We start from the raw sequence: 27,761 nt of genomic DNA, 5'->3' as shown, positions 1-27,761 counted from the left end.
TGTTATATTCCATTTTGAATATCGCTTTTACAGGAAATGGGGATGTAGCTCAGTGGTAGAGCGCATGCTTCGCATGTATGAGGCCCCGGGTTCAATCCCCGGCATCTCCACAGTTTTTTTTTAAAACTGAAAATGTAACCTTACGTCTATTGTCTACACAATTAATTATTGATTACAACACCAAGTGATAATTCGGAGCTAAAGTCATTCTACCACATAAAAACATTTAATAATGTAATTTATTTATGACGTTTTAATTAGATCTAGTGCTGCTTGCAAAATGTGCCTCCTTGTCCGCTCAGTCATGGGCGGAGTATTGGGCCTTGTTTCTGGAATTTGATTGGCTACATTACCTCTTGCTGATAGATAGGGCTGGTTGAAATTACTGGGTGAAATGCTTGTCAACGCACTCATGGCAACATTTTGTAAAAAAAATATTTTTGACCGGGGATGGCCCACGGAATTATTTCTAGTTGTTCCTCGCGTTTAAATGCAACCCACTCATAAAACCAAGACACATCATGGACCAATTGCACGACATGGCTATGCAGGCTTTCGCGGAGATTCAAACAAATAGCCTAAACACATTGTCTCGCAACAACAGCCTTGGATTTGCACTACTATAGGCAATACTTTCTAACATAACGAGATGGATAGTAGCTAAACCAAGAAAACCCTAGCCTACACTGGATTGGCTTTGATTGGAGGTAACGTTAGCCTACGGAAGGCGAACTAAAAGTATCCGGCATTGGTAAATATGTCTATATTGATTTACTTTAGGCTGTATCCTACCTACAAATAAACCAATATTCCTAAAATGTGAAGGATATACAGTGGAATAAAGCCGTGGAACTCTCGACAGTTCATGGATTTTTGGTCTTTACAGTGACAAGTGGAAACTCACTGCGTATCTGTTACATTGTATTAAAATAATACCATGAGAAATTCATATAGGCTACATTGTCGCAAAATGAAACCACTTGTTACAGTAAATCACTTTGTCGATGTATGATGTAGCCTATCCATCCCATCATTTCAGCACACCACCACAGCATCTTCACACACCAAAACTGATTGTGCCATAGAAATGATTTACACGCCATTTTTCTGAATACAGGCTAAAATGCAAGGAACCTGTTTGTTTCCCCCCCCTGCCTAAGAACAACGATTTGAATGATGTATTGATTCGCTTGAACAAAGAAACGAATTATTGTTGCACCTGTACAGAATATCAACATGGAAGGTAGGCGCCACTTACAGGTTGACAGAGCTACGCTGTTATTATAGGCTAAATATATCTCAATAGCCTATCCTAGCTTGCAAATGGCTCAAGATGGATGCAGCTGCGCATGGATATGTACGTAAAATGGGACATATTCAAAACCACCTAAAAATGCATTTGTGCTATTCTATTTTGCAGGCGTAGGATGTTACTAGCGTCGGCCGTGGTGGTATGGGAATGGCTGAACGAGCACGGGCGCTGGCGGCCTTACAGCCCGGCCGTCTCTCACCACATCGAGGCAGTCATCCGCAACGACCCACGGGGTGGTAGTGTTGTCTTAGGCCAGGTGGACTCTCGCCTCTCGCCCTACATCATCGACTTGCATTCCATGCACCAGTTCCGACAAGATACAGGTAAGACTCATGTGACTGACGACCATGACAAATGTGTATTGAGGGAATGTGAATATAGGCGCTATGCTATTACAGTGTTATTACCGCAGTGAAACTGATAATGTAGCATAGGCCTACAACATATCAGTACAATAGCCTGCACTATCCAGTTACTCCGTAGAACCAAAATAATATGGTTTAATAACAGCCTTTATGTTCTTGTTTGATAGGCTACCGCATCTTATGCAGACTAGCCTATGTGTGCATGTATAGTTGTGTGTATAGTTCACATATATTTTTCAAGGCCTTGTTTGTTAACTGCCTCCATTATCCCAAACACAGAGCTTATTTTATGTTTTTCTCATGATCATGTGTTTTGCATTTCACGAAACATTCTTTCATAAGAGTCTTTCAGCATTATCATTGTTATCATTTTTCGATTTTGGATCTGCATAGCATGGGTAGGGGCAGAAGAGTAGCCTAGATAGATAGATAGATAGATAGATGGCACCTTTTTCCCCCCAGAGTCTGTCTATCTAGAACCTAAAAGTACCAAGATTTTTTTGTTGTTGTCAAGTTCCTTAAATGAGCGTAGAATGTTCCAAAGCCAAGCAACTATCCTGCACCATTCCGGTAAAGTTGTAAGCAAAATAACCATAGGACAACCACGCTCTCACCAAACACTAAGAAACATATGGTTCTCAGAACGTTACGTGCTAGCTGGGCAGTGACACACTGTATGCTCACAGCCCTTGAGGTAGTGAGCGCAGAAGACGAACCACCTTCCAGTCTTACTGTATCTACCGTAGACTACACAGGCAGTATGTATCAAGTGTATCAGTATAAGAGTGCTGATTTAGGATCAGTTCTTTTAGATCACAATAAAAAAAAAGATTGCATGGACAGAGGGGACCTGATCCTAGATCAGCACTCATACTCTGAGACGCTTGATACATATGGCCCCTGATAAGTGACAACTGTTTGAGCACACTTAAGTGCAGTTTTCCAGGCCCAATTTAGTTGCTTTACACATATTTCCATATATTTCTTTTTAGATTCCAGCATGCCAGCATGATGTCATGGCACACTCTTAGAAAAAAGGGTTCCAAAAGAGTTCGTCGGCTGTCCCCATAGGATAACCTTTTTTGGTTCCAGGTTGAACCCTTTTTGGTTCCATGTGAAGCCCTTTCCACAGAGGGTTCTACATTTTCCGGTCAGGAAACGTATGGCTTTGTTCCCACAACCAATGTGAAATCAAAAATATATGTGCTCCCAACTTCCAAGGAACCAAATGTGCTAGCTGGGTGGTTGTTGTGTGTGAGTGGACATCTACAGTATATGTAGGGCACAGTTATGGATGAGCTGTTCTCATTATGAGTTATTATGCAAAACATGATCATGAATAAAGATGAATGTTGAGGGAAAATCGGCATCGATTTTTTAGCTTGTTCCCCTTTTGATCTCAAGAACATTGTTCTTGAAATCAAAAGTGTGTATCCTACACACTACTTTCTCACACTCTTTCATGACACATACCCAAACCATGTGTACAAATGCCTCCAATCCCGGATTGGGTTCACATTCACAGTGCAACTGCAAATCTCACATGCTTTCTCGTGAGCAGCAAATATCCAAAGTAAAACTACTGTATTTACTCTCACCTATGACTGGCTATCTGAACTTCACACCAAAACTCTCCCTTATGTGCCTCATAATAAGGCTGTTAATGCTATGGCTGATTGTATCCAGCCCTCCAGACAGAGAGACGTCTTCACACAATGAAATGAGGAAAGTGGGCGACAATACAAAGGGAAGAATTGTCAGACGTCTAACTTTGACTCTGGCGCCCTTTTCAAAACTTTGGCTGACAAACACTTTTGTGCGGTTTGCCTGCTTCCCAGACGGGGATAGCTGTGGGGAGAGAGGGGGTAGGGTGCCCCAGTCCCAAAACCAGAGGGAGGTGAGATGTATTGCAGAAGTCTGAGGTCATTGAGAGAAAAGGGGGTAGTTTGGTTGAGTTCAGATACGATGAAAAAATGACTCTGTTGCATTCCAGGCATTGTTATATGTCTATTACATAATTCAATAAGTATGTTCATGTATACTTTACATTCAAACCCTATTGTTTTGAACAGAAAACTGTGTTTATAGATACATTTATATTGGTTTATGTCTTCTTATTTAAAGATGTCGTTTTCTATTGCAGCTTGGCATCTCAAGCACTCCTGATTTATTCTCTCAAAACGTGTTGTTCGTTAAAAAAAGCAACCGTCCTTCATTGTCTACCAGTCATGCTCACTTTAATAAGACTTTTTGGGAGTATAAATGAGTTAAACCCAGGATTAGAAATTCTTTGAATCCCAGGTAATAGGACGACAGTTGATATGGACTGAATGTTTTTTGAACATTCTTGGAGTTAAGTCTCTGGACTAGGAAAGCAAACATGACCAGCTCTGAGCAGCTCTGAGCCCAACCAAGGCCAGCAACCAATCACAATCCAGAACATGGTGTGCTGTTACCATGGGCAACCTGTTAGCCTGTTTGCCCAAATTCTTAGCGAGCACACACCGATTGATCAAATTTGGTGGTGGTGTAATTTGCTTGTCTACAACAATTATTACAGCAGGGCCTACAGAACATTTAGCTCATCTGCACTCTTAGAAAAAAGGGTTCCAAAAGGGTTCTGCGGCTGGCTCCATAAGAGAACCCTTTTTGGTTCTAGATAGACCAACAAAAAAGGTGCTGTCAACCAAGCCTAATTTTAAAAAACATAACTTTTTATTCATGCTTTTCTTTCACTTGAACAGGTCATATCAATAGTCATTTGTGTCAATGTATGTCTATTACTGCACTGTGCTACAAATGTCATCGGTGTTGTGTTATGACTGAATGTGGTTAGTTGAAAGGTCTTCTGGAACAGGTCCTTCTTGTGTTCCCCTCTCTGTAGTTCTGTGGCGTGACCCTCGTCTCTCTACCGTTACCCCAGGTACCCTCCGACCGGTGCGTCGCAGCTTCTACGACCACACGTCGGCGCCGGGCCAGGGCTGGCTGTGGGAGTGGGAGAACGACACAGGCTCGTGGACAGCCTACGACACAGAGGTGGGCATCGCCATCCAGGCAGCACGCGACCGTCAGCAGCCCTGGCTGGACCTGGCGCCACTGGGCTTCTGCTACCTCATCGACTTTCAGAGCATGACCCAGATCAACGGGCAGACGCAGCGCTGCCGCCGCATACAGCGCCGCTCCGACCTGGCTTACCCTCTGGTGTCGGGGCCCCTTCCCAAGACACACCACGCCTGGGGACCCAGCCCTGGAGGACTGCCGGGGGTGGGGGTTTCCGGAGTGGGCATGGGGAACGGGAACGGTAGCGCCTACCCCAGCGGCGCCCTGCCGGCCTCTGCCATCACATCGCTGGGCCAGCCCTGCGCCTGTCAGCAATGCATGCTGGTCCTGAGCGTCAAGGCAGGCGCCATGGCGACAGCTCACACCCTGGGCAGGAGGCCGCCTCAGAACAAGCCACCCAGCCCCAAACTAGGTGGTGGTTACTCGGCCATGGGGGGGTCTTACTCGCTGACTCTCCCCCGTCCCCCCTCCTCCATGGCCAGGTCCTTGTCCCCCCACAGGACGTCCGCGGGCGGGGCTAGCGGTGGCGTAGGGGTCGGCGGCGGCTTCGCCCACTCGCTCTCCCTCCTGGGTTCGGCCACCGCCGCACTCTCCCTCACCTCTACCCGGCCCCCTCCCCCGCCTCTACCCCCCCTTCCGCCTCCTCCACCGCCTCCGCCCTCCTCCATCGCGTCCGGTGTCATTCTTCCTCCCTCCTCTTCCTTCTCCATGGCGTCCTCCGGCCCACCGTCGATGCCCGCGCCGGCCCCTCTTCTCATCTCCACGGCAGCCTCCTCCTGCACCCCCTCACCCTCCGCCCGTGTCCTGGGGCCCGTGTCTTCAGCAGCGGCAGCCTGTGCAGCCCCCCTGCCACCTCGTGCCAGCCTTGCTGGGCTCAGCCGACCCGCCCTGCAGCGCATCGCCATGGCCCAGTCCAGAGCCCTCATCGCCTCCGGGTGAGTCACTGCTCCAGCTGTTATGTCACTACAGTTCACAAAAATTGTCCTCCTGTGTACCTCCTTTATGACGAATATCTCTACACATGTCTATCTGATATGATATCTAATGCCACAAGCAAGCACACTCAATATCACGCACGTCTAGTGGTTTTGAAACGTTTTTGTGCTGCGAGTGACTAGAATTGTCTGTCTACTTTGACAGTCCAGTCTCTTGCCATAACCCGAAACAAGTCAGTTGTGACCCAAACATTGATCTACACAACCTGCAAGATGGACAAGAACATGTTGTTAATACATAGTTATGTCTCCATTTGAACCGATATCAGAACTGGGCTCAATCTGTGTACTGGATATCGTGCCAAACAGTGCTTAAAGAAAGTTTTCTTTCTGAAGACAAGGGAATTTCAGTGTTGAGAAAGAGACTTAGTGATGTTATGTAGCCTATACAATGGTTAATCCCAATCCGAAAACACGATGGACTACGCCCGACATAGACTTGTCTCTCGCAGAAAAACACAACACAAGGGATGAAAAACAAGGATAGACGAGGAATTTAAACATTTTGATCCAAGGCGTTTCCACTGGCGTAGACATGCCTCCATAATCACTGCCCATATCTGACATTAACACCCCATTAGCATTAATAAACCTTTAATCCCTATGACACATTCTGTTAGCTGGTTCATTTCTATGTGAAATTCCATAACGCATTCATATCAAATACGCCACGCTGTGTCACTCAGATTTGATTCACCCAGTTAGAATTTGAGAGTCAGGAGGGAGGGGGGGTTGGGGTAAGCATAGTCTTCTCATAACATGCATAGATTGACCCCCCCCCATACGCACACCCACACACAACCTCCCCAGTACTCTCATGACATGCTTAGTGCTACTGTTGTAATACTGACATCCTCCCTACACACCCAGTTCCCAGGCCTATTCTCATTCTTAGAGGCCCCTCTGCCCCCGCTGGTGTGTATGTGTGCGGTCTTCGTGGCAACCATTGTGGGCACAGCCCGAGGCCTGGTTCCCATTTCCAAAACAATGCTGCGACACGGACAGAGGCTGGGGGTACGAGGGGAACTCAAAGTTGTAGTGACTGCTGTCCCAATTGTTACCCTGAGAAGGCAAAGCTGCTTCACTATGTCCTATGGGACTATTTGTTGGGGAGTTGGCCCCGAGAATGAATGTGACATTGATATATAGGGGTGGGAGTGGGGGTGATTTGGAGACATGAGACCTGTTGACAGGGGAAGTTTGGTTGAGGAGGGATTGGGAAGGGGGGGGGGGGTTGTTGGAGGCAGACGGCTCCAGTCTTGTAGACACAAGGCAGCGTCTCAGTTTGTGTGCCCAGTGCCTGGGGGACTCGGTTTCGACAACTACCATATTGCTTTCACCAACCCTATCCTTTCAGAGGGACCAATGAAAAGGGTCTAGGGTTAAGGTCTTGGGGTGATGCCATACTGAGCCACTACCCAAGCGAGCACTTGTGTAGATCGGAAAGGATAGGAGAGGTTTAAACAATGTGATAATAGCGCCATATCTCCTGTCTAAGGTTTTCAAATCTGTGCATAGAGGGATTTGGTGCAAAAGACTGTGTGGAATGGGGTCCTGGTAAAGGACAACAGAGGTAGATAGAGTTTTTTTTTTAAAGCGAGGTAGCAGTTACTTCGGTAATCCACACATGCATATAGATGAGTTGCCACCTGAGCATATGCTCGCAGAGTGAGTATCAATATTGACACAGTTACTGGCTCTGTGTGAATAATGTGTTATTGTGAGAGTAGTGAGGGAGTCTAGCAATGATCTCCTCTTAACACTAGAGGGCATTGTTCGCCGCGTGACCAACTCACTGTGAAGAGCTGAGGACTTGTTGCCTGGCTACCCAAACGCCTTGCTCCGGCCAAGAGCCACGCCCACGGACGTTAGTTTCCTCTCCGCATTGAATCCGGATCAGAGTACCTCCCCGGTGATTTCTAGAATGGAAATACATTCTAGACCGTCTGATTGGTCCCAGAAACCGATGGGTTGGGCCAGAGTCAGGACACACGTGGGTAAAGCAGCGTTTTGAAAGTTCGTCATTGGCTTTGATATATATTGGTTAGAGATGATCCAATTGTTGATGACTTTGCTTTGTACCCCTCATTTTGACGTCACCACAAACGACTTCAGTGATGGCAGTCTGACTGAAGTATGTAGCGAACATAGAGCAGAGGAAGAATTCAGTTTGAGTCGTCAGAGCTATACCAGACAGACAGCTTATTGAAGTCTGGTGTCAGAGGCTGAGAGATGTATTCGTGGGAGGCCAGCTTGTGGAGGGTCAGCTATTTGTGGACAACTAGCTTGTTTGGGGCCAGGAATTGTTGATAACTTGCTTATTAATTATGAATTACTTTTCAATTATCATTTTTGTCAAGTGATACAGTTTTATGAGAGGGCAGCTTTTAGGTATTTCTTGTGGCTTCCAGAAGAATTCACTTGACGAAATTATCTTCAATTGTTTCTCGGTGTCGTTTGTCTCAGAAGTTAAATCAAGTTTTAGTAAGATGTTTAATTGTTTTTTTTATTATTATATATATATTTTTAAAGTACCCCTTTTCTCCCCAATTTTGTGGTATCCAATTGGCAGTTACAGTTTTGTCTCATCGCTGCAACTCCCGTACGGACTCGGGAGAGGCGAAGGTCGAGAGCCATGCGACCTCCGAAACACAACCCAACCAAGCCGCACTGCTTCTTGACACAATACCCACTTAACCCGGAAGCCAGTCGCACCAATGTGTCAGAGGAAACAACACCGTACACCGGGCGACCGTGTCCACCACTCTTCCCGGCCCGCCACAGAAGTCGCTAGTGGTCGATGGGACAAGGACATCCCTGCCGGGCCAAACCCTCCCCTAACCCGGACGACGCTGGGCCAATTGTGCACCGCTCCATGGGTCTCCCGGTCGCGTCCGGCTGCGACAGAGCCTGGACTCGAACCCAGAATCTCTAGTGGCACAGCTAGCACTGCGATGCAGTGCCTTAGACCACTGCACCACTCGGGAGGCTGAGATGCTTTTTTTTCTAGTAGCCCGCATTCATTACTTAGGGCCGAATCCTAACTTGAGTTGCATGTGCTAAGCTCTAACCCAGTCATGCATTGATGTCAATAGAAGATATACATGAAACCTCAATGGAAGATTTACATGAAAACTAGACTTCATGGGATCTTACATTAGGATTTGGGCAAAAATGCTCGACAAAAACGTCTTAACCCGTAAAATTACAAGCCGGGGTGACGGTGGAAAGGAAAACTTCCTAGGTAGGTAGACACTTTGTAGATGTACTCCCAGTGCCAGAACTTTTGGTGAGGAGGAAAATTGAATCAACTACCCTGTCAGTTGAATAAGAGGTCAATGTGAAACACTATACCTCCACTGTTGGGAGATAAAGGGATGGTTCACCAAAAATCTGAATTTATTAAATATTGCACTTACCTAAACCGTTGTTAACCGAACAAGATAATTTTAAAGTGCATATTTGGTATTTAGTTGCCTAGTATTAGCTTCCCAGAGGAGAACTAAAAGCCTCATCAGTTGCATACAAATTAGTATTTTGCCAGTGTATACTCCTCAAAACATGGGGACATTCTCTTCCACATTATTTGAGTATTCATGTTATTGTTTAAACTTCTTTTATACACATTTTATTTTATTTATTCATATTATAAATTATTTTGCAGACGAATGTACCCAGAGTAACAAAACCCAATCATTTCTAGTAATGCATAGCAGACAAACAACTTTAGACTGGTACACAGACCCACACACACTGTAACAGTTACCATGCCAGGTTCACTGACACACAGAGGGGGATAAAAGGGAGGTAGAACAGGCATGTGAAGGGGAAAAAACAAACACCTGTGTAACGTCATTTAAAAAAATCTCTGACGTTGAACACCCCATGGACCAAAAGATTCACTTGTAAACCAGCTGTCGCTTTCCTCAAAAATTGAGTTAAGAAACCTCAGCGCCACCATTTAATCTCTGTCCAGGACAACCGGCCCAATACGTTGAATTTATTCATTATGTCAGCCTCACTCAGCACATCATAACATAGTTGTAAACTCTGTTCGTGTTTGTTTGGAAAGTTGTTCTTGGAAGACCTGAAGTGAGTAGGTGGGACAATGACCGATGGTTAACAAGTTCATTTTATTTTCCTGGGCATGGTCAACCACGTCAAGAGATTAACCGATGACGTTACAGGGTCAACCCCCTTCTCCCCTGTCACGTGCTCGTCAGTGGTCCAGGCACAGTGGTCCTGGTACCTATGTATTGCCAGGTATCTGTGAACCAGACAGTTGTTTTAGGATCTGACCCACAACGTGTGATTTTGGAGCTTGTAGGTTTTGTATGTTTCCTATGGCTGTGTGTGACTATTCGTGTCCTATACACCATAGCAGCCTCTTGAATGGATCAGCCAGAAAGTGCACTAAAGTTTTAGATTAGACAGGGATCAAACTGAACCACATAGTTAACTTCATAGGGATGAGACGGGCTGAAATCCCGTTAACGGGATCGATTTGACAACAGCCAGTGAAAGTGCAGGGCGCCAAATTCAAACAACAGAAATCTCATAATTATAATTCCTCAAACATACAAGTATTATACACCATTTTAAAGATAAACTTGTTGTTAATCCCACCATCGTGTCCGATTTCAAAAAGGCTTTACGACGAAAGCATACCATGCGATTATGTTAGGTCAGCACCTAGACACAGAAACAGCCATTTTTCCAGCCAAAGAGAGGAGTCACAAAAAGCAGAAATGGAGATAAAATGAATCACTAACCTTTGATGATCTTCATCAGATGACACTCATAGGACTTCATGTTACACAATACATGTATGTTTTGTTCGATAAAGTTCATATTTATATCCAAAAATCTCAGTTTACATTGGCACGTTATGTTCAGTAATGTTTTGCTTCCAAAACATCTGGTGATTTTGCAGAGAGCCACATCAATTTACAGAAATACTCATCATAAATGTTGATGAAAATACAAGTGCTATACATGGAATTAAATATATACTTTTCCTTAATGCAACCGCTGTGTCAGATTTCAAAAAAGCTTTACGGAAAAAGCACACCATGCAATAATCTGAGTACAGCGCTCAGGCACCAAAACAAGCCATACAGATACCCGCCATGTTGTGGAGTCAACAGAAGTCAGAAATAGCATTATAAATATTCACTTACCTTTGATGTTCTTCATCGGAATGCACTCCCAGGAATCCCAGTTCCACAATAAATGTTCGTTTTGTTCGATAAAGTCCATCATTTATGATCAAATACCTCCTTTTTGTTTGCGCGTTTAGTTCACAAATCCAAATTCATGAGGCGCAGGCACACTTAGACGAAAAGTCAAAAAAGTTATTACAGTTCGTAGAAACATGTCAAACGAAGTATAGAATCAATCTTTAGGATGTTTTTATCATAAATCTTCAATAATGTTTCAACCGGACAATTCCTTTGTCTTTAGAAATGAAAAGGAACGCAGTTAGCTCTCACGGCCGCATGCATGATTTAGCTCATGGCATTCTGCCAGACCCCTGACTCAAACAGCTTATTCGCTCCCACTTCACAGTAGAGGCCTGAAACAAGGTTCTAAAGACTGTTGACATCTAGTGGAAGCCATATGAAGTGCAATCGGACCAAATTTACACTATCTTGGATAGGCAAAGACTTGAAAACCTACAAACCTCAGATTTCCCACTTCCTGGTTGGATTTTTTCTCAGGTTTTTGCCTGCCACATGAGTTCTGTTATACTCACAGACCTCATTCAAACAGTTTTAGAAACTTCAGAGTGTTTTCTATCCAAATCTACTAATAATATGCATATCTTAGCTTCTGGGCCTGAGTAGCAGGCAGTTTACTTTGGGCACCTTATTCATCCAAGCTACTCAATACTGCCCCTCATCCATAAGTCAAGTCCCAAGTCCTCCCCACTTTTTCGCTCTCCCTCTCTCCTTCACTATTTTCCTCCCTCCTTCCCTCTTTTCCCCTCTCCTCCACCCTCCCTCCTTCCGTATCTCACACCTTGCACGTCCGCTCCCTGGCACGAGCGTGTTCTCCAATGTGTTTATGCCGTCTGCTCCAGTTCACAAGGTGCTTTTCATTCGTCCACATCTTCGTATCTGTGAGAGAACACTGGGCAAGAGCACCCAGACAGTCACTTGTTTACCACACACAAGGCCGGTGACCCAATGAACTGCGCTGTGTTTCTCGAACTGTAAGCCAAGTTGGGGATGCCACCAGCCACGTCGTACGGCGGAACAGGGTTCATTTTGGGGTTTAGCCTTGATTGGTTACTTGGGATATGGCCTACAGTTGAACTGAGGGTCTGGAAAGTGTACGTTGAAAGACCATGTTGGTCCCGCTTTATTTGGATAGTCGTCAGACAGATGCTCAGATGATAAAACAACTATTGTCATTGGATGAATTCGAATTGAACTACTACTGTTGACATGTAATCGTTGGTTTACTATCCTCAGCCACTCAGGCTTTCAAATCTGTTGTAATATGTTGCAGCTGACACACTCGATAAATGAAACCAATTGTGCTTGCTGAACATCTACGCTAGATCATCTGTCGGGGTAAGGGGCTTTCCGAATAAAGTATTACCAAAATGTTCAAAGAGGGACTGGTGAGGGTGTAACTGATTTGAAATATGCAGATGAGGAATACCTCTGTTGGGGAATAGACCTTGGAGATCATACTATACACAACAAATGAGCCACAGTTGTTCCGTGTTGTGTTTTCTTCAACAATAGAAATATCATAAGTTGGTGATGGGCGAACAGTATTTTTCAGTACCTATTTGAAACAATGTAGCTGAATCATTGGACTAAATGTAGCCTTTATAACTTTCCCACGTTTAGGTTTTATGTGTGCGGGGGGGGGTAAACGTCACAAGTAATATTCTCTACCTAAAGTACTTTCAGTTAATCACCCAATACCAATCCACGCCTCTGCTTTTATGTCAAGGACAATCCCTCAGTGAAAACGCACAGCATTCCCTCACAGCGTGTAAGGCTAGAGGGGGTGACCTCAGCTAATGCCGTTACTCCAGTATGCGCTGGTGTCTGTCTGTCTGCCGTTTGGCAGCCGTGCACTGTGACTTGCTAATTGGCAGGTAATCTCAGTGTGGTGACGTCAACAGATGGAAAATCCCTATACCGTAAAAGCCAGAGGAATATGAGACATTCATACACCTACTGACTGAGAGAGGAGAGGGAGACTGGAGCAGGGAGATGCAGCGTATCTGAGGATATACATACTCGACGAAGATTTATTATTGAGATTTGGAAAGGAGACTGAAGAGGATTGAGAAAGATTCAAGTTTGGGGAAGCGATAGTGAAAATCTTCTTTGGGATACGATTTTAATTGGTTCCTGAGGGGTTTGCAGATTTCCGCTGGGAAATAAACCCCACAATCAAAGTCAAGATGACAATAATCAAATTGAACACCTAGTCAGTACGGTTTCTGTTTGGATCATATTGTGGAGAATGTGTGGAGGCTCATGACAAATGCTTACAATGATACAGCCGTCTTTCTTTCAGTTGTCTGACAGTGGGACTATGTTGGATGTGAATAACTGTAGTATTGAGAAGGCTGTAGGGAATGATGGGTTATTTCAATCCTGGCTGTTGAATTCTGTTTCAATTCCTGTCAGTTATATTGGGCATGGAATTTTTCTATAGGAGTGGTATTCCATTCCTGAGGTGATCGGAATTAAGATGAAATTGATCGACTGGCCAACAAACATTCTGAAGTGTAACAATCTATGCACTCATGGTTTTCTCAAAGCAGTGTTGGCTCAGGTGAGGGTTGTTGTTTTCAGTCATGGCGCAGACAACTAGGGGAGTCCTGGATGGCGTAGCGACGTGTCAACAACGTGGCTCAGCAAAAGCTCTTTGACCTGCTAACATGGTATGACCCTTGACACAGAAAACACCAGACACTGTGGTCATTGGTCACCTGAAGTTTACCGACGACACACCTCTGATGTGATTGTTTCAAAATCAAATCAAATTGTATTTGTCACATGCGCCGAATACAACAGGTGTAGGTAGACCTTACGGGGAAATGCTTTGTGTTTGCTAGGTGTGTGTGTGTTCTGAAGTGTGTTTTATGTTTCAGTGTCCCAACGGTTCCTGTGAAGAACCTCAATGGATCTAGCCCTGTCCACCCTGCGTTGGCAGGTAAGAACAACCATTAAGTCTTAATATCAAAACAAGAAGCTTGAAGCTGCCTGGGAAGCTATGTTTCCTAGTCGAGCTATTAGGGAACTTTGTACCAGTGTCTCCAGCCATTTTCAGTCTTCATTTACTAGGCCTATTTTGGTCATTTAGCGCTCAACGTCACTTTATCTAATAATGATAGACAGTGTTACAGAGAATCAGGCTTAATTTGTTAATGTGACCCATAAATAGAGAATGAGTGTAGCTTATGATGGACCAGTGTCTACCTGGCTTAAGCTCAATAGACAGTGATGGTGGAGTCTCATTGCTCCCACTGCTGGTTGTCTCTAGGTATTACAGGGATCCTGATGAGCGCCGCAGGACTTCCTGTCTGTCTGACCCGCCCTCCCAAGCTGGTGCTCCACCCCCCGCCCGTTAGCAAGAGTGACATAAAGCCCGTCCCCGGCCTCGGCCACTGCTGCCGCAAGACCACCAAGAAGCAGGCTCGCAAAGGTGGGTGTAGCGCCCGCATACACACACACACACCCCAACATAGGAAATGTGGGTCACAGTGATTAATTCACTAACAATGTCTCTTTCATCCCTTTCTCTCAGGCAAGACCCCTGAGGAAGTAGTGAAGAGGTACCTTCAGAAGGTCCGCAACCCCCCAGAGGAGGACTGCACTATCTGCATGGAGGCCCTGGCTGGGCCCTCGGGATACAAGGGCCCCGGAGTTGGGGGAATCCAGCGGGCAGAGTCGGTTGGTCGCCTGGCTCAGTGTGGGCACCAGTACCACCTGCAGTGCTTGGTGGCCATGTACAACAACGGCAACAAGGACGGCAGCCTACAGTGCCCTACCTGCAAGACCATCTACGGCGTGAAGACTGGGAACCAGCCACCCGGCAAGATGGAGTACCACGTCATCCCCCACTCGCTGCCCGGCCACCCTGACTGCAAGACCATCCGCATCATCTACAACATCCCCCCCGGCATCCAGGTAACAACCTTACTGCCCATCCACATACTACACGCATCTGATGTACTGTAAATACAAGATGATGGGCGTTCTCGTGAATTCACCCATTGACTGTGCATGATTATTCATATTCTAATCCCTTTCACCTTTTCCCAGGGGCCTGAGCACCCGAACCCGGGCAAGCCATTCACCGCCCGGGGATTCCCCCGACACTGCTACCTCCCTGATAGCGAGAAGGGACGCAAGGTAAACACCAGCTGACTTCCTGTTTACTAGTTTGTACTGGTTTGCTGTAGATGAAATGACTGGGTTGTGTAGCTAACTTTTCTTTCCATCCCTTTCTTTCACTCTTTTTTTCCTAGGTACTGAAGCTGCTGCTGGTGGCGTGGGACCGCCGGCTCATCTTCTCGGTGGGCACGTCCAGCACCACGGGCGAGTCGGACACGGTCATCTGGAACGAAGTGCACCACAAGACTGAGTTTGGCTCCAACCTAACAGGCCATGGCTACCCCGACCCAGGCCACCTGGACAACGTTCTGGAGGAGCTTAAGGCCCAGGGGATCACAGAGGAGGAGTGCCTACCCAGAGACTGAGCTAAAGACGGGTCAATGGGGAAACAGCAACACAGAGACTTGTTCTGACTCTGGAGACTTGAGACCGAGCTTAAACAATGAACATACAGACTCAGTGAGACACAATGGAACAGAGATGAGAAGAAATAGACAAATGAATATGTAAAAAAAAAAAAAAAAGAAGAGAAATACAGAAATGAACACACAGCGCAACTGTGACAGCAACAGAAACCGAATGCCTGAAAGACTGCATACGAGAAGAAATGACTGAACGGGTGAAAAGATGAGCCAAGAAAAAGAACCAACGGCACATTAAACAAATAGAGAAACAGACAAATCGACTGTCTGACTGTAGTTTCTAGCGACACTGACTGAGGTACAACATCATACACCCTCTGAACAGGTGGGCTGTGGCTCGGCTGCATGGGTCGGGTGTATGATGGAATGTTTTAGTTTATTTCTGCTACACTAATGGTGGCGTCACAAAATGTCATTCAGTGAGACGTTTGAGGCAACAGTGCGCGTACAATTCAGTGTTGGACAGAAGCTGTTGTTTACACTGTGAGAGTTTGACAAGAATGTACGGAATCTGTATTGGTCCAATTGAATTCAATGGTGAACCAAGTTACCAGAGCTGCTGTAAGTGGTAGAATGAGCACTAAAAATGGGTATTAGTGGGGTTATGATAGATAGGCTAACGAATGGTAGAGGGCAAAAAAGTATTAGACCACTGGCAGCAGAGTAACAAATCTCTCATTACAGAAAACGTTAACGAGAACGTTCAAAAATATTTCATGTTTATGACTGGATGTGTGAGCATGAATGTGAAATGCCCTCTAGTGGTACTTATCGAAAAATACATTCCCTTTGCCTCTATAGGGTTTCTTCTGTATTTTATGAATTGCTGTATCATTTTGAAAATGCATTGTTGTACATTTTAAATAGTTGTTATATATTGGCTCGGTTGAGTTTATATCATTTTTACATTCCATTTTGTTTTTACCTGGTTAACGTTGTATGTTGTCTGTTTGATTGCTATAGCATTATTTTCTATATGTGACATTGTAAGGAAATGAGTCAAGCTTGAGTCTTCCTCGAGAGGGCTCCTAAATATTACAAGCCTCTGTGGGTGTGTGTTAATATCTGAGTTTTTACCTCGGATGATTTAAGACTCATCCGTTGCCAGGCACTTTCAGTATTAATGATTTGGGAACCCTCTCGATGGGGTGGGTGAGCCTAAAAGCACAAAATGAGAGTCCTTTTCAAACCATGTGTACATCTCAATAGTCTTACATAGCTTCCTCTCCAAATCTTTCACGCCAATGCAGATGAATGAACAGAGATGGGGGGTGGGAAGGGCACTAGACTTTTGAGATGCACCCCAGACTTTTGAGAAGAAGGAATTAAATCAGATATAAAGCTATGATTGGATCTGCCACCAGAGGTCAGATTTGCACTGCACAGAGCATCATCTTTCCTTATTCCTTTAGTCAAAAGGAAACATGGAAAGTTAGGCATGACCTTATGAAGTTATATCTAACAGTTAAAACTACTTAGGGTTTAATTTTCTTTCTTTTAGACACCAGCTTCATTCGTCTCCGAGAAAAGCGAACCATCTGTTGTTTTTGCTGTAAGGAGGTAGAAAGATTTGCTCTGTCGTCGATCTAACCTGTGGTCAAACGGTCCAGTCGGTTTGTGTTAGGTCCATGACAGACCTGCTTATAAAGCGGTACTATTGACAATATGTTTGAGTATGTGTTAACATGCAAATGTTAGGCCAACATTTATAGTTTCTGTTTTTTCTGTATGTATGTGTGTGTTTATGTATACAACTTTACATTAAACATTTTGTAAAGGTACGGTTATAACGTAACTCTATACTTAATTAATTTGATTTATTGTGCTCTATTTTTTATACTTTTTATCTAATTGTTTTTTTTGTAAGTTGCATATCAAAACCACATTTTTTTTTAAACTTTGTATTGTTTAGCCACATTTTACAGCTGTGTGACTACATGAAGTCTACATATCCATCACATGACTGCTGTATTGTACTTTCTGGGAAAGGGTACTGCATTTGCCACATGTTATGTGACCCTGTATCCCCCCCCTCCCCAAAATACCAGCAACTGGTTTGGATGTCTTATGCAGGACTTTATGTAGTCATGTTTTATGTCTATTCACTTCTTGCACTGCTCAGTTTGGCACATGTCATTTTCTTTCCCAGGCACAGTTTGACTACATGTCCGTCAATGGGAATAAAACAACGGTTGAAGGCTCATGACCACTTTGTAAAAAAAACTGTTAATAAAACCTTTGTAAAAGTTGTAATGGAGAGAATGAATGACGTTGAGAACTATGATGGCAGAGAAAGTAGTAACGTATAAAACTACAAAAGACTTGCATTTAAAGTAACAGTGGGACAATTAAAATAACAGTATTATGATTACGATGTTGGTGTCTTTTCGTGTGGGTGTATGTATGTATATACCTATTATGCAGGGATTGACATTAAGGGTTTCCCTATTGGCCGGGGCAAGTAAATTGAACAGTTGAGCAAGGTGGGCAGTTTTCCTTACTCAAACAACCAAACTGCAAGAATTCCAGTAGCCTAACCCTAAACTTTCTGGTTCCTCCCCATCGTTTAAGTGAAATACGGACAATTTATGGAATTTCTGCATGTAAATGTATATGGGCAAGTGACCATAAATGTACTCCTGATTTGCCCGACTGGCAAGTGCCTTTCGGAAATACAGTAATTCTAAGGTTTGTCCCCAGATCATTCACTCTATTGACATGACAGGGTCAGTCTAACCATGCGAAACTACGAGGGACAGTTTATCTCTAGATTAGTCTGAGCTCTGGATTAGTAGTCTGGATTATGTCCACTTTAACAAATGAGAAAAGGTAGTAAGATAACTATTTAAGAATAGCCTATAAGATTTAACAATGACTTTAATGTCTGCTCTTTCAGTTACTAGGCTAATGTGTTGCACAGTAGCCAACACACTAACTGGCATCGGGCAGTCTCTAGACTACCAGCCAGTTTCTATATCACTGTGTGTGGTTATGAGAGGGCTTTTGTGCCTCAAAGTGCCAGTTCTGGCCAATTAAGTCCAATTTCTCAATAGGTTTTCATCTATTTGACAGGCTCGAGCTGCTTGAATACAGTTGCAGACGGTCAAGAGGTATAAATTGATTAACATATGTGTCATGTATTTTATGTAATTATATAGAACTGCAAGGTTTGCTCTTTTACTATCTTCTGCCACCTCAGGACAGATATTTAAAACAATATGTGGTGTTTTGTGGTCATGGGTTCAATTCCTGCAGGGATCACATACCAAAAATAGATGCACTCAACTTACTAGAAACTTTAACCAAAACAATTTACAGTAAGTGGCTTAACATAAACCTCTAGATCTCTGTCCACTTCAATGGAGGAGGTACACTAACATTCAAAAGTTTGGGGTCACTTAAAAATGTCCTTAATTTTTTTGTCCATTCAAATAATATCAAATTGATCAGAAATACAGTGTACACATTGTTAATGTTGTAAATGACTATTGTAGCTGGAAACGGACGATTTTTTAATGGAATATCTACATAGGCGTATAGATGCCCATTATCAGCAACACTCACTCCTGTGTTCCAATGGCACGTTGTGTTTGCTAATCCATGTTTATCATTGTAAAAGGCTAATTTATCATTAGAAAACCCTTTTGGAAGTATGTTAGCACAGCTGAAAACTGTTGTTCTGATTAAAGAAGCAATAAAACTGGCCTTTAGACTAGTTGAGTATCTGGAGCATCAGCATTTGTGGGTTCGATTACAGACTCAAAATGGCCAGAAACAACTTTCTTCTGAAACTCATCAATGAAGGCTATTCCATGCGAGAAATTGCCAAGAAACTGAAGATCTCATACAACGCTGTGTACTACTCCCTTCACAGAACAGAGCAAACTGGCTCTAACCAGAATAGAAAGAGTGAGAGTGAGAGAGAGAGAGAGAGAGAGACAGGAAGTAGAAATTGAGAGAGAGTTACAGGAAGAGAGAAATAGAGAGAGAGATACAGGAAGAGAGAAATGGAGAGAGAGATACAGGAAGAGGAGAGAGAGCGATAGGGAGAGAGAGATACAGGAAGAGAGAGATGGAGAGAGATACAGGAAGAGGAGAGAAAGAGCGATACAGGGAGAGGTAGAGAGCGAGAGAGAGAGAGGGAGAGAGAGAGATACAGGAAGAGATAGATGGAGAGAGAGAGAGAGATCTAGGAAGAGAGAGATACAGAGAGAGAGACAGAGAGAGACAGAGAGAGACATAGACAGAGAGAGAGACAGAGAGATACAGGAAGAGAGAGATGGAGAGAGATACAGGAAGAGGAGAGAAAGAGCGATACAGGGAGAGGTAGAGAGCGAGAGAGAGAGATACAGGAAGAGATAGATGGAGAGAGAGAGATCTAGGAAGAGAGAGACACAGGAAGAGAGATGGAGAGACAGATACAGGAAGAGAGAAGAGAGAAAGAGAGATACAGGAAGAGAGAGATGGAGAGACAGATACAGGAAGAGAGAAGAGGAGAGAGAGAGAGAGAAAGAGAGAGAGAGAGAGAGAGAGACAGAGAGAGACAGAGACAGAGCCACATGTCAGTTGCACACCTACACTCACACTGAAAAGTGAAAAGTAGCACACCTTCCCTTCATACATACCACTACTCAATTCCCATGAATTCATTTTTAATAATGCTACCATCTGATCCAGGTGGGAATATATTTTTACAGCGAAGGGCTAGAAGAAAGGTAAATAAGGGCATCCATGCATTCCCATGGTCTGACCAAGCAGATAATGTATAGATTAGTTTTCTATAACAAAGTATTATTCCTTAACAGAAATATCTGAATTGTTGGACATTTATCTAAACCAAATAAGCAAAGTAAACTTCGAACAGGTGAATCAACTGAAATCAATAGAAGAGACAGAAAAGTGTCTGGATGACCCTCGAAGCCAGACAGGCTCTTGTTGTGATCGTATCGCTGTACTTAGCAGTATCTGAAAGTGGATGGCTGTGTTTTTATTCCTCCTGTTGCCATTCCCACTTGATAAAGGAACCCAATGCCATAAAGAGTGTATTGTCAAATAGTCCAGGTCTGGTACACTACCGCATGAAAAGTAGAAATCAATGGAGAAAGAGTTATTCTGTGCAATACAGACAATACTGTGTGTGATTGTGTAGGTGCAGAGGCATCAATAAGACTGAGCATTTGGCTCAGGCCCTGAGACAACTCTAATGGTGATATTTACTACAGACACTCAATGCTGTTAGATTCTCAGAATAATTGTTATTATCAGGCTGTGTTATCCCTCCACCTGGGGAGGAAAGAAGACTAAGAAATACATATTTCTGTTGGGGAATCATGTATTGGTTGTGTGTGAGTGTGTTTGTGTGTGCGCATGCCTGTGTGCGTTGCTTGTGTGCCTGTACATACGTGTGTGCATTCTCATACAGCATTCATACATATTCTCCGCAAACTTTACTTGCAAAAAAATATTACATTCATGTCCCCGTTGTCACATGATGACACAAGCGATTATTGTATCCGTGCAACATGCAATACAAAGGGATGCAAATCAGATCTTATACTCTATCCTCCCCTTTCCTCCCTTCTCCATCTCTACAGCTGTTGAGATGCCCAAACGGATGCATTAATCAATTTGACTGTCTCTTCATGTTCCAGTGGCCACATCGCTGTGTACTACTCCCTTCACAGAACAGAGCAAACTGGCTCTAACCAGAATAGAAAGAGTGGGAGGCCCCGGTGCACAACTGAGCAAGAGGACAAGTACATTAATGTCTAGTTTGCGAAACAGATGCCTCACAAGTCCTCAACTGGCAGCTTCATTAAATAGTACCCGCAAAACACCAGTCTTAACGTCAGCAGTGAAGAGGCGACTCCGGGATGCTGGCCTTCTAGGCAGAGTTGCAAAGAAAAAGCCAATGTTATGGCATGGTGGAACGTCTGTCAGTTTCTATGGAGCAGATGGACCTCGAGATTTAATAAGGACAAAACTGTGTTAAGACAGTGACAGCAAAGGGTCACTAATAAAGACAAAGTGATGGTAAATCACAGATGGGTCCGGCTATTAGTGGCACTGGCATTATAATTTCTTCCGACTTCAACGTGGCCCCTTCTTGGAAATCTGGGGATTGGCTGGGGGAGTTTACACAGACAGTATTATGTTCACGTTGTCTCCAGAGTGCTTTATGTCCTTAGTATTGAAATCTAACATTGACTATAATGGCTCGTATCCATCATTGCACTCTGTCTTGTGTGAACCTGTACCTGTTGCTAGTCGAGAGCAAGAGAGAGAGAGATAACATGCTGAGTCCACCCTTGCACGCCAAGGGCCATATCGTGGTAAGGAGTGGGGGAGGGGTTCAAGTGTCCACACGTAAGCTGACCTACTGACAGGACTCCCATTGTCTTGGTTTAATATACACTGACACTCCCACCCCCCTCAAACGTCGTTCCCCTGCACTTTCATACAATTTCCATATAATTTCATCTTGCATTGAGAATAGTATCCACACAGTCCCTGCACTCCCAACTGTATGTTATTAAAAGCTTTTAAATGCAGCAACTCTTGGCAGCCTTGTTGCCAAGGAAACAAATTAAACCCGCTCTCTCATTCTACTCCCTCCCTCGAGGCTCACATTTCAAATCTGTTTTCCCTGTAATCTCTGGCCTAACTCGTTGCGTTTCAGCTAAAAGCTTTTTGTTGTGGCATTGGAGCCAGAGAGCCAGAGAGGACATGAGAGACAGGGAATGGTTAAGAGAGCTGGGGGAGGAAAAAAGAGGGTCCTCCTAGTTGCCAGGGCAACTTGACATCACAGTGACGATTTCCTCCATTTAAAAGCTTTTAACCGGATCCCTCTCCTGCCCTAGGCCCCATTTTGAGTCCTCTTTCAGCTAAACTCGGGGGAAAAGCACAGGCAAAGCAGAGCGGTGAGTGGCTGTTTGCAACCACATTCCACTGACGACTGCTAGAAACACCTTAGAGCAGAAAAGGGCTTTCAAACCAAACCAGGAATAGAGTACTTTCGAGTGGGCTTTCAAAATGGCCACCGAGGACAGTTTCAATTACCTCTTCATGGGCCACAGCGAGAAACACAGAAGGGCCCGAAACTGGACCGATGCAGAGATGAAGGGGCTCCTGTACGTCTGGGAACAGAACGTCGCTGAGCTGAAGAAATGCAAGAGGAATGCCAAGATCTATGAGAAAATGGCCCAGAGGTTCTTCGAGCTCACGGGAGAACAGCGCCACCGGGAGGAGATCAAGATGAAAATCACCAACATGTCTTTCCAGTACAGGCAAGTGTAAGAAATACACAATGTATTTGTTTGGATGGAAAGAGGTGGCAACATAAATCCATAAAAATATTATATTGTATGAACTTACTTAAATATCCACAGAGAGAGTAGACAAACGTGGGCTATTTCTTGAGAATTTAACCCCACGGGTGTCAGAGCAGCCTGCATACCTAGAACTCAATACAGGCAGCTATGATACCTATAAACCCAGATGTCTGATGCCCACTACTGGACCCAAACCAATATATACCATCCTTAACTTCTGTCCTTCTTTGACAGGAAAATGAAGTGCACGACCAATGGGAGTGGAGGTACCCCGGACTGGCCGTACTACAAAGCCATAGAGAAGATCCTCACCAAGACTGCCGATAATGGGACTATGAACCCATTTGAGCTCCAGTCTTCGGGCCCCTCCACCTCCACGGAGGCCTCGATGTCCCATGCGGAGGGCCTCCCCATGGGCGTCCTTCCGGAGTACACAGGCTCCTCTGATGAGATGGAAATGAGGGAGGACCTGGGTGGATCGGAGAGCTCTGGCAGTCTGCATTCCGGGCTTCCCTGTCCTGAGTAAGGCCATGTTTACATATTGGTCTTCAAATGAGGGAACAGAGAGAGAGAGAGAGAGAGAGAGAGAGAGAGAGAAAATAATTAACATAATATATAAAGACATTCAAATACAGTAAGATTTTTGCTTGAAAATACAAAACTACATGAGAAAGCATTAAAATAATATAAAAGCTGAAGTGCTCGGTCAAAAAGGTGAGAGAGAGAGAGAGAGAGAGAGAGAGAGAGAGAGAGAGAGAGAGAGAGAGAGAGAGAGAGAAAAGAAAAGAAAGGCCTGTGGTGTTGATGGTATCCTTAATGAAATGATCAAATATACAGACAACAAATTCCAATTGGCTATACTAAAACTCTTTAACATCGTCCTTAGCTCTGGCATCTTCCCCAATATTTGGAACCAAGGACTGATCACCCCAATCCACAAAAGTGGAGACAAATTTGACCCCAATAACTACCGTGGAATATGCGTCAACAGTAACCTTGGGAAAATACTCTGCATTATCATTAACAGCAGACTCGTACATTTCCTCAATGAAAACAATGTACTGAGCAAATGTCAAATTGGCTTTTTACCAAATTACCGTACAACAGACCATGTATTCACCCTACACACCCTAATTGACAACCAAACAAACCAAAACAAAGGCAAAGTCTTCTCATGCTTTGTTGATTTCAAAAAAGCCTTCGACTCAATTTGGCATGAGGGTCTGCTATACAAATTGATGGAAAGTGGTGTTGGGGGTAAAACATACGACATTATAAAATCCATGTACACAAACAACAAGTGTGCGGTTAAAATTGGCAAAAAACACACACATTTCTTCACACAGGGTCGTGGGGTGAGACAGGGATGCAGCTTAAGCCCCACCCTCTTCAACATATATATCAACGAATTGGCGCGGGCACTAGAACAGTCTGCAGCACCCGGTCTCACCCTACTAGAATCCGAAGTCAAATGTCTACTGTTTGCTGATGATCTGGTGCTTCTGTCACCAACCAAGGAGGGCCTACAGCAGCACCTAGATCTTCTGCACAGATTCTGTCAGACCTGGGCCCTGACAGTAAATCTCAGTAAGACCAAAATAATGGTGTTCCAAAAAAGGTCCAGTCACCAGGACCACAAATTCCATCTAGACACCGTTGCCCTAGAGCACACAAAAAACTATACATACCTCGGCCTAAACATCAGCACCACAGGTAACTTCCACAAAGCTGTGAACGATCTGAGAGACAAGGCAAGAAGGGCCTTCTATGCCATCAAAAGGAACATAAATTTCAACATACCAATTAGGATCTGGCTAAAAATACTTGAATCAGTCATAGAGCCCATTGCCCTTTATGGTTGTGAGGTCTGGGGTCCGCTCACCAACCAAGATTTCACAAAATGGGACAAACACCAAATTGAGACTCTGCATGCAGAATTCTGCAAAAATATCCTCCGTGTACAACGTAGAACACCAAATAATGCATGCAGAGCAGAATTAGGCCGATACCCACTAATTATCAAAATCCAGAAAAGAGCCGTTAAATTCTACAACCACCTAAAAGGAAGCGATTCCCAAACCTTCCATAACAAAGCCATCACCTACAGAGAGATGAACCTGGAGAAGAGTCCCCTAAGCAAGCTGGTCCTAGGGCTCTGTTCACAAACACAAACACACCCCACAGAGCCCCAGGACAACAGCACAATTAGACCCAACCAAATCATGAGAAAACAAAAAGATAATTACTTGACACATTGGAAAGAATTAACAAAAAAACAGAGCAAACTAGAATGCTATTTGGCCCTAAACAGAGAGTACACAGTGGCAGAATACCTGACCACTGTGACTGACCCAAACTTAAGGAAAGCTTTGACTATGTACAGACTCAGTGAGCATAGCCTTGCTATTGAGAAAGGCCGCCGTAGGCAGACATGGCTCTCAAGAGAAGACAGGCTATGTGCACACTGCCCACAAAATGAGGTGGAAACTGAGCTGCACTTCCTAACCTCCTGCCCAATGTATGACCATATTAGAGAGACATATTTCCCTCAGATTACACAGATCCACAAAGAATTCGAAAACAAATCCAATTTTGATAAACTCCCATATCTACTGGGTGAAATTCCACAGTGTGCCATCACAGCAGCAAGATTTGTGACCTGTTGCCACAAGAAAAGGGCAACCAGTGAAGAACAAACACCACTGTAAATACAACCCATATTTATGTTTATTTATTTTAACTTGTGTGCTTTAACCATTTGTACATTGTTACAACACTGCATATATATAATATGACATTTGTAATGTCTTTATTGTTTTGAAACTTCTGTATGTGTAATGTTTACTGTTCATTTTTATTGTTTATTTGACTTTTGTATATTACCTACCTCACTTGCTTTGGCAATGTTAACACATGTTTCCCATGCCAATAAAGCCCCTTGAATTGAATTGAGAGAGAGAGAGAGAGAGAGAGAGAGAGAGAGAGAGAGAGAGAGAGAGAGAGAGAGAGAGAGAGAGAGAGAGAGAGAGAGAGAGAGAGAGAGAGAGAGAGAGAGAGAGAGAGAGAGAGAGAGAGAGAGAGAGAGAGAGAGAGAGAGAGGAGAGAGAGAGAGAGAGAGAGAGAGAGAGAGAGAGAGAGAGAGAGAGAGAGAGAGAGAGAGAGAGAGAGAGAGAGCGAGAGGAGAGAGAGAGAGAGAGAGAGAGAGAGAGAGAGAGAGAGAGAGAGAGAGAGAGAGAGAGAGAGAGAGAGAGAGCGAGAGAGAGAGAGAGAGAGAGAGAGAGAGAGAGAGAGAGAGAGAGAGAGAGAGGTATCAAGCTGAGGTATTGAGCTAAACTGCCCACCCTTGCCAAGAGGGGTCCTCCATTGTCATTGGTAGGGTGTGATAAAGAGTCTCCACAAGGTTCTCTAAGTGATAAAGATGAACAATGAATTGTGATGATAGTTAGTTAGCATGAAAGTACTTAGCATACAGTGAGTTTACTTTAATTTCAACCTCTTCTTTAGTTCCTGGCTTATCCCAGAAACCGTTTAATTGAAAAAGGTTCCTACATATGGAGAGAAAAACATATCCATGAAATCTCTTGAGTACTTGCATAAACTCTCTATAAATTGTGTCATTACCATTACTTTGACTAACAAAACCACTTTCTGTTCAGTTCCCACCCGGCACCGGCCAAGAGGAAAAAAGTACACCAGCACCTCTCCCTGAAGCGGTGGAAGCTGAAGGTGATGGAGGCAATGCTACAGGAGCAGCGGAAGGTGAGCCGGGCGGTGGAGGAGACGTGCCGCGAGGTAAGCCGCGTCATGCACCAGCAAAACTTCCTCCAGGTGCAGAGCCTACAGCTCCAGGAGCGCATGATGAACCTGCTGGAGAAGATGATTCAGCCACCCGCTGCCCCGACACCCGCCTGGGGTGCTGCTGCCCAGCCAGGGGTCAAAGAGCCAGGGCAGGGGTGAAGGGTCAAGGGTGAGGGGTCAAGGGGGGTGGGGGTGATCAATATATACAGTGAGGGAAAAAAGTATTTGATCCCCTGCTGATTTTGTACGTTTGCCCACTGACAAAGAAATTATCAGTCTGTAATTTTAATGGTAGGTTTATTTGAACAGTGAGAGACAGAATATCAACAAAAAAATCCAGAAAAACGCATGTCAAAAATTTTATAAATTGATTTGCATTTTAATGAGGGAAATCAGTATTTGACCCCTCTGCAAAACATGACTTAGTACTTGGTGGCAAAACCCTTGTTGGCAATCACAGAGGTCAGATGTTTCTTGTAGTTGGCCACCAGGTTTGCACACATCTCAGGAGAGATTTTGTCCCACTCTTCTTTGCAGATCTTCTTCAAGTCATTAAGGTTTCGAGACTGACGTTTGGCAACTCGAACCTTCAGCTCCCTCCACAGATTTTCTATGGGATTAAGGTCTGGAGACTGGCTAGGCCACTCCAGGACCTTAATGTGCTTTTTCTTGAGCCACTCCTTTGTTGCCTTGGCCGTGTGTTTTGGGTCATTGTCATGCTGGAATACCCATCCACGACCCATTTTCAATACCCTGGCTGAGGGAAGGAGGTTTTCACCCAAGATTTGACGGTACATGGCCCCGTCCATCGTCCCCAAACACCCCCAAAGCATAATGTTTCCACCACCATGTTTGACGGTGGGAATGGTTTCTTGGGGTCATAGGCAGCATTCCTCCTCCTCCAAACACGGCAAGTTGAGTTGATGCCAAAGAACTCCATTTTGGTCTCATCTGACCACAACACGTTCACCCAGTTGTCCTCTGAATCATTCAGATGTTCATTGGCAAACTTCAGACGGGCATGTATATGTGCTTTCTTGAGCAGGGGGACCTTGCGGGCGCTGCAGGATTTCAGTCCTTCACGGCGTAGTGTGTTACCAATTGTTT

The 27,761-nt window shown here is 44.3% G+C and overlaps 2 protein-coding genes and 1 non-coding gene across 5 annotated transcripts; all 3 read left to right on the top strand.

Moving 5' to 3' along the window:
• The first annotated feature begins 38 nt into the window (after nt 1-38).
• Nucleotides 39-110, top strand: trnaa-cgc (transfer RNA alanine (anticodon CGC)). The gene has a single exon. It is a non-coding gene; the product is annotated as a tRNA-Ala (tRNA).
• LOC139561182 (E3 ubiquitin-protein ligase DTX4-like) lies at nt 81-15,630 on the top strand. Of its 3 annotated transcripts, XM_071378124.1 has the most exons (9): nt 81-751; nt 1,118-1,243; nt 1,421-1,635; nt 4,562-5,672; nt 13,858-13,919; nt 14,250-14,411; nt 14,514-14,896; nt 15,032-15,121; nt 15,238-15,630. In XM_071378124.1, the coding sequence occupies exons 3-9, from the start codon at nt 1,428-1,430 to the stop codon at nt 15,466-15,468; spliced, it is 2,247 nt and encodes a 748-aa protein (XP_071234225.1). In that variant the 5' UTR covers nt 81-751; nt 1,118-1,243; nt 1,421-1,427; the 3' UTR covers nt 15,469-15,630. The 3 variants fall into 3 exon arrangements, with proteins under 3 accessions (XP_071234225.1, XP_071234223.1, XP_071234226.1); XM_071378122.1 differs by lacking the exon at nt 1,118-1,243 and having other exon boundaries at nt 82-751; XM_071378125.1 differs by lacking the exon at nt 1,118-1,243 and having other exon boundaries at nt 83-751; nt 4,601-5,672.
• A 6,887-nt stretch (nt 15,631-22,517) lies between these two features.
• LOC139561309 (myb/SANT-like DNA-binding domain-containing protein 1) lies at nt 22,518-26,813 on the top strand. Its single transcript, XM_071378319.1, has 3 exons — nt 22,518-22,811; nt 23,091-23,378; nt 26,513-26,813. The coding sequence occupies exons 1-3, from the start codon at nt 22,558-22,560 to the stop codon at nt 26,811-26,813; spliced, it is 843 nt and encodes a 280-aa protein (XP_071234420.1). The 5' UTR covers nt 22,518-22,557.
• Nucleotides 26,814-27,761: the final 948 nt, after the last annotated feature.

Source organism: Salvelinus alpinus, chromosome 31, assembly GCF_045679555.1.
Source record: "Salvelinus alpinus chromosome 31, SLU_Salpinus.1, whole genome shotgun sequence".
Classification (NCBI taxonomy): domain Eukaryota; kingdom Metazoa; phylum Chordata; class Actinopteri; order Salmoniformes; family Salmonidae; genus Salvelinus; species Salvelinus alpinus.
Note: the sequence above shows the minus strand (reverse complement) of the source record. Positions and strands in the feature narration are given on the sequence as shown.

Coding starts and splice junctions, on each gene's coding strand:
- LOC139561182 (XM_071378124.1), top strand. CDS start 1,428: ATGTTACTAGCGTCGGCCGTGGTGGTATGGGAATGGCTGAACGAGCAC. Junction 14,412..14,513: donor CAAGAAGCAGGCTCGCAAAG/GTGGGTGTAGCG, acceptor CCTTTCTCTCAG/GCAAGACCCCTGAGGAAGTA. Junction 15,122..15,237: donor ATAGCGAGAAGGGACGCAAG/GTAAACACCAGC, acceptor TTTTTTTCCTAG/GTACTGAAGCTGCTGCTGGT.
- LOC139561309 (XM_071378319.1), top strand. CDS start 22,558: ATGGCCACCGAGGACAGTTTCAATTACCTCTTCATGGGCCACAGCGAG. Junction 22,812..23,090: donor AACATGTCTTTCCAGTACAG/GCAAGTGTAAGA, acceptor CTTCTTTGACAG/GAAAATGAAGTGCACGACCA. Junction 23,379..26,512: donor TCCGGGCTTCCCTGTCCTGA/GTAAGGCCATGT, acceptor CTTTCTGTTCAG/TTCCCACCCGGCACCGGCCA.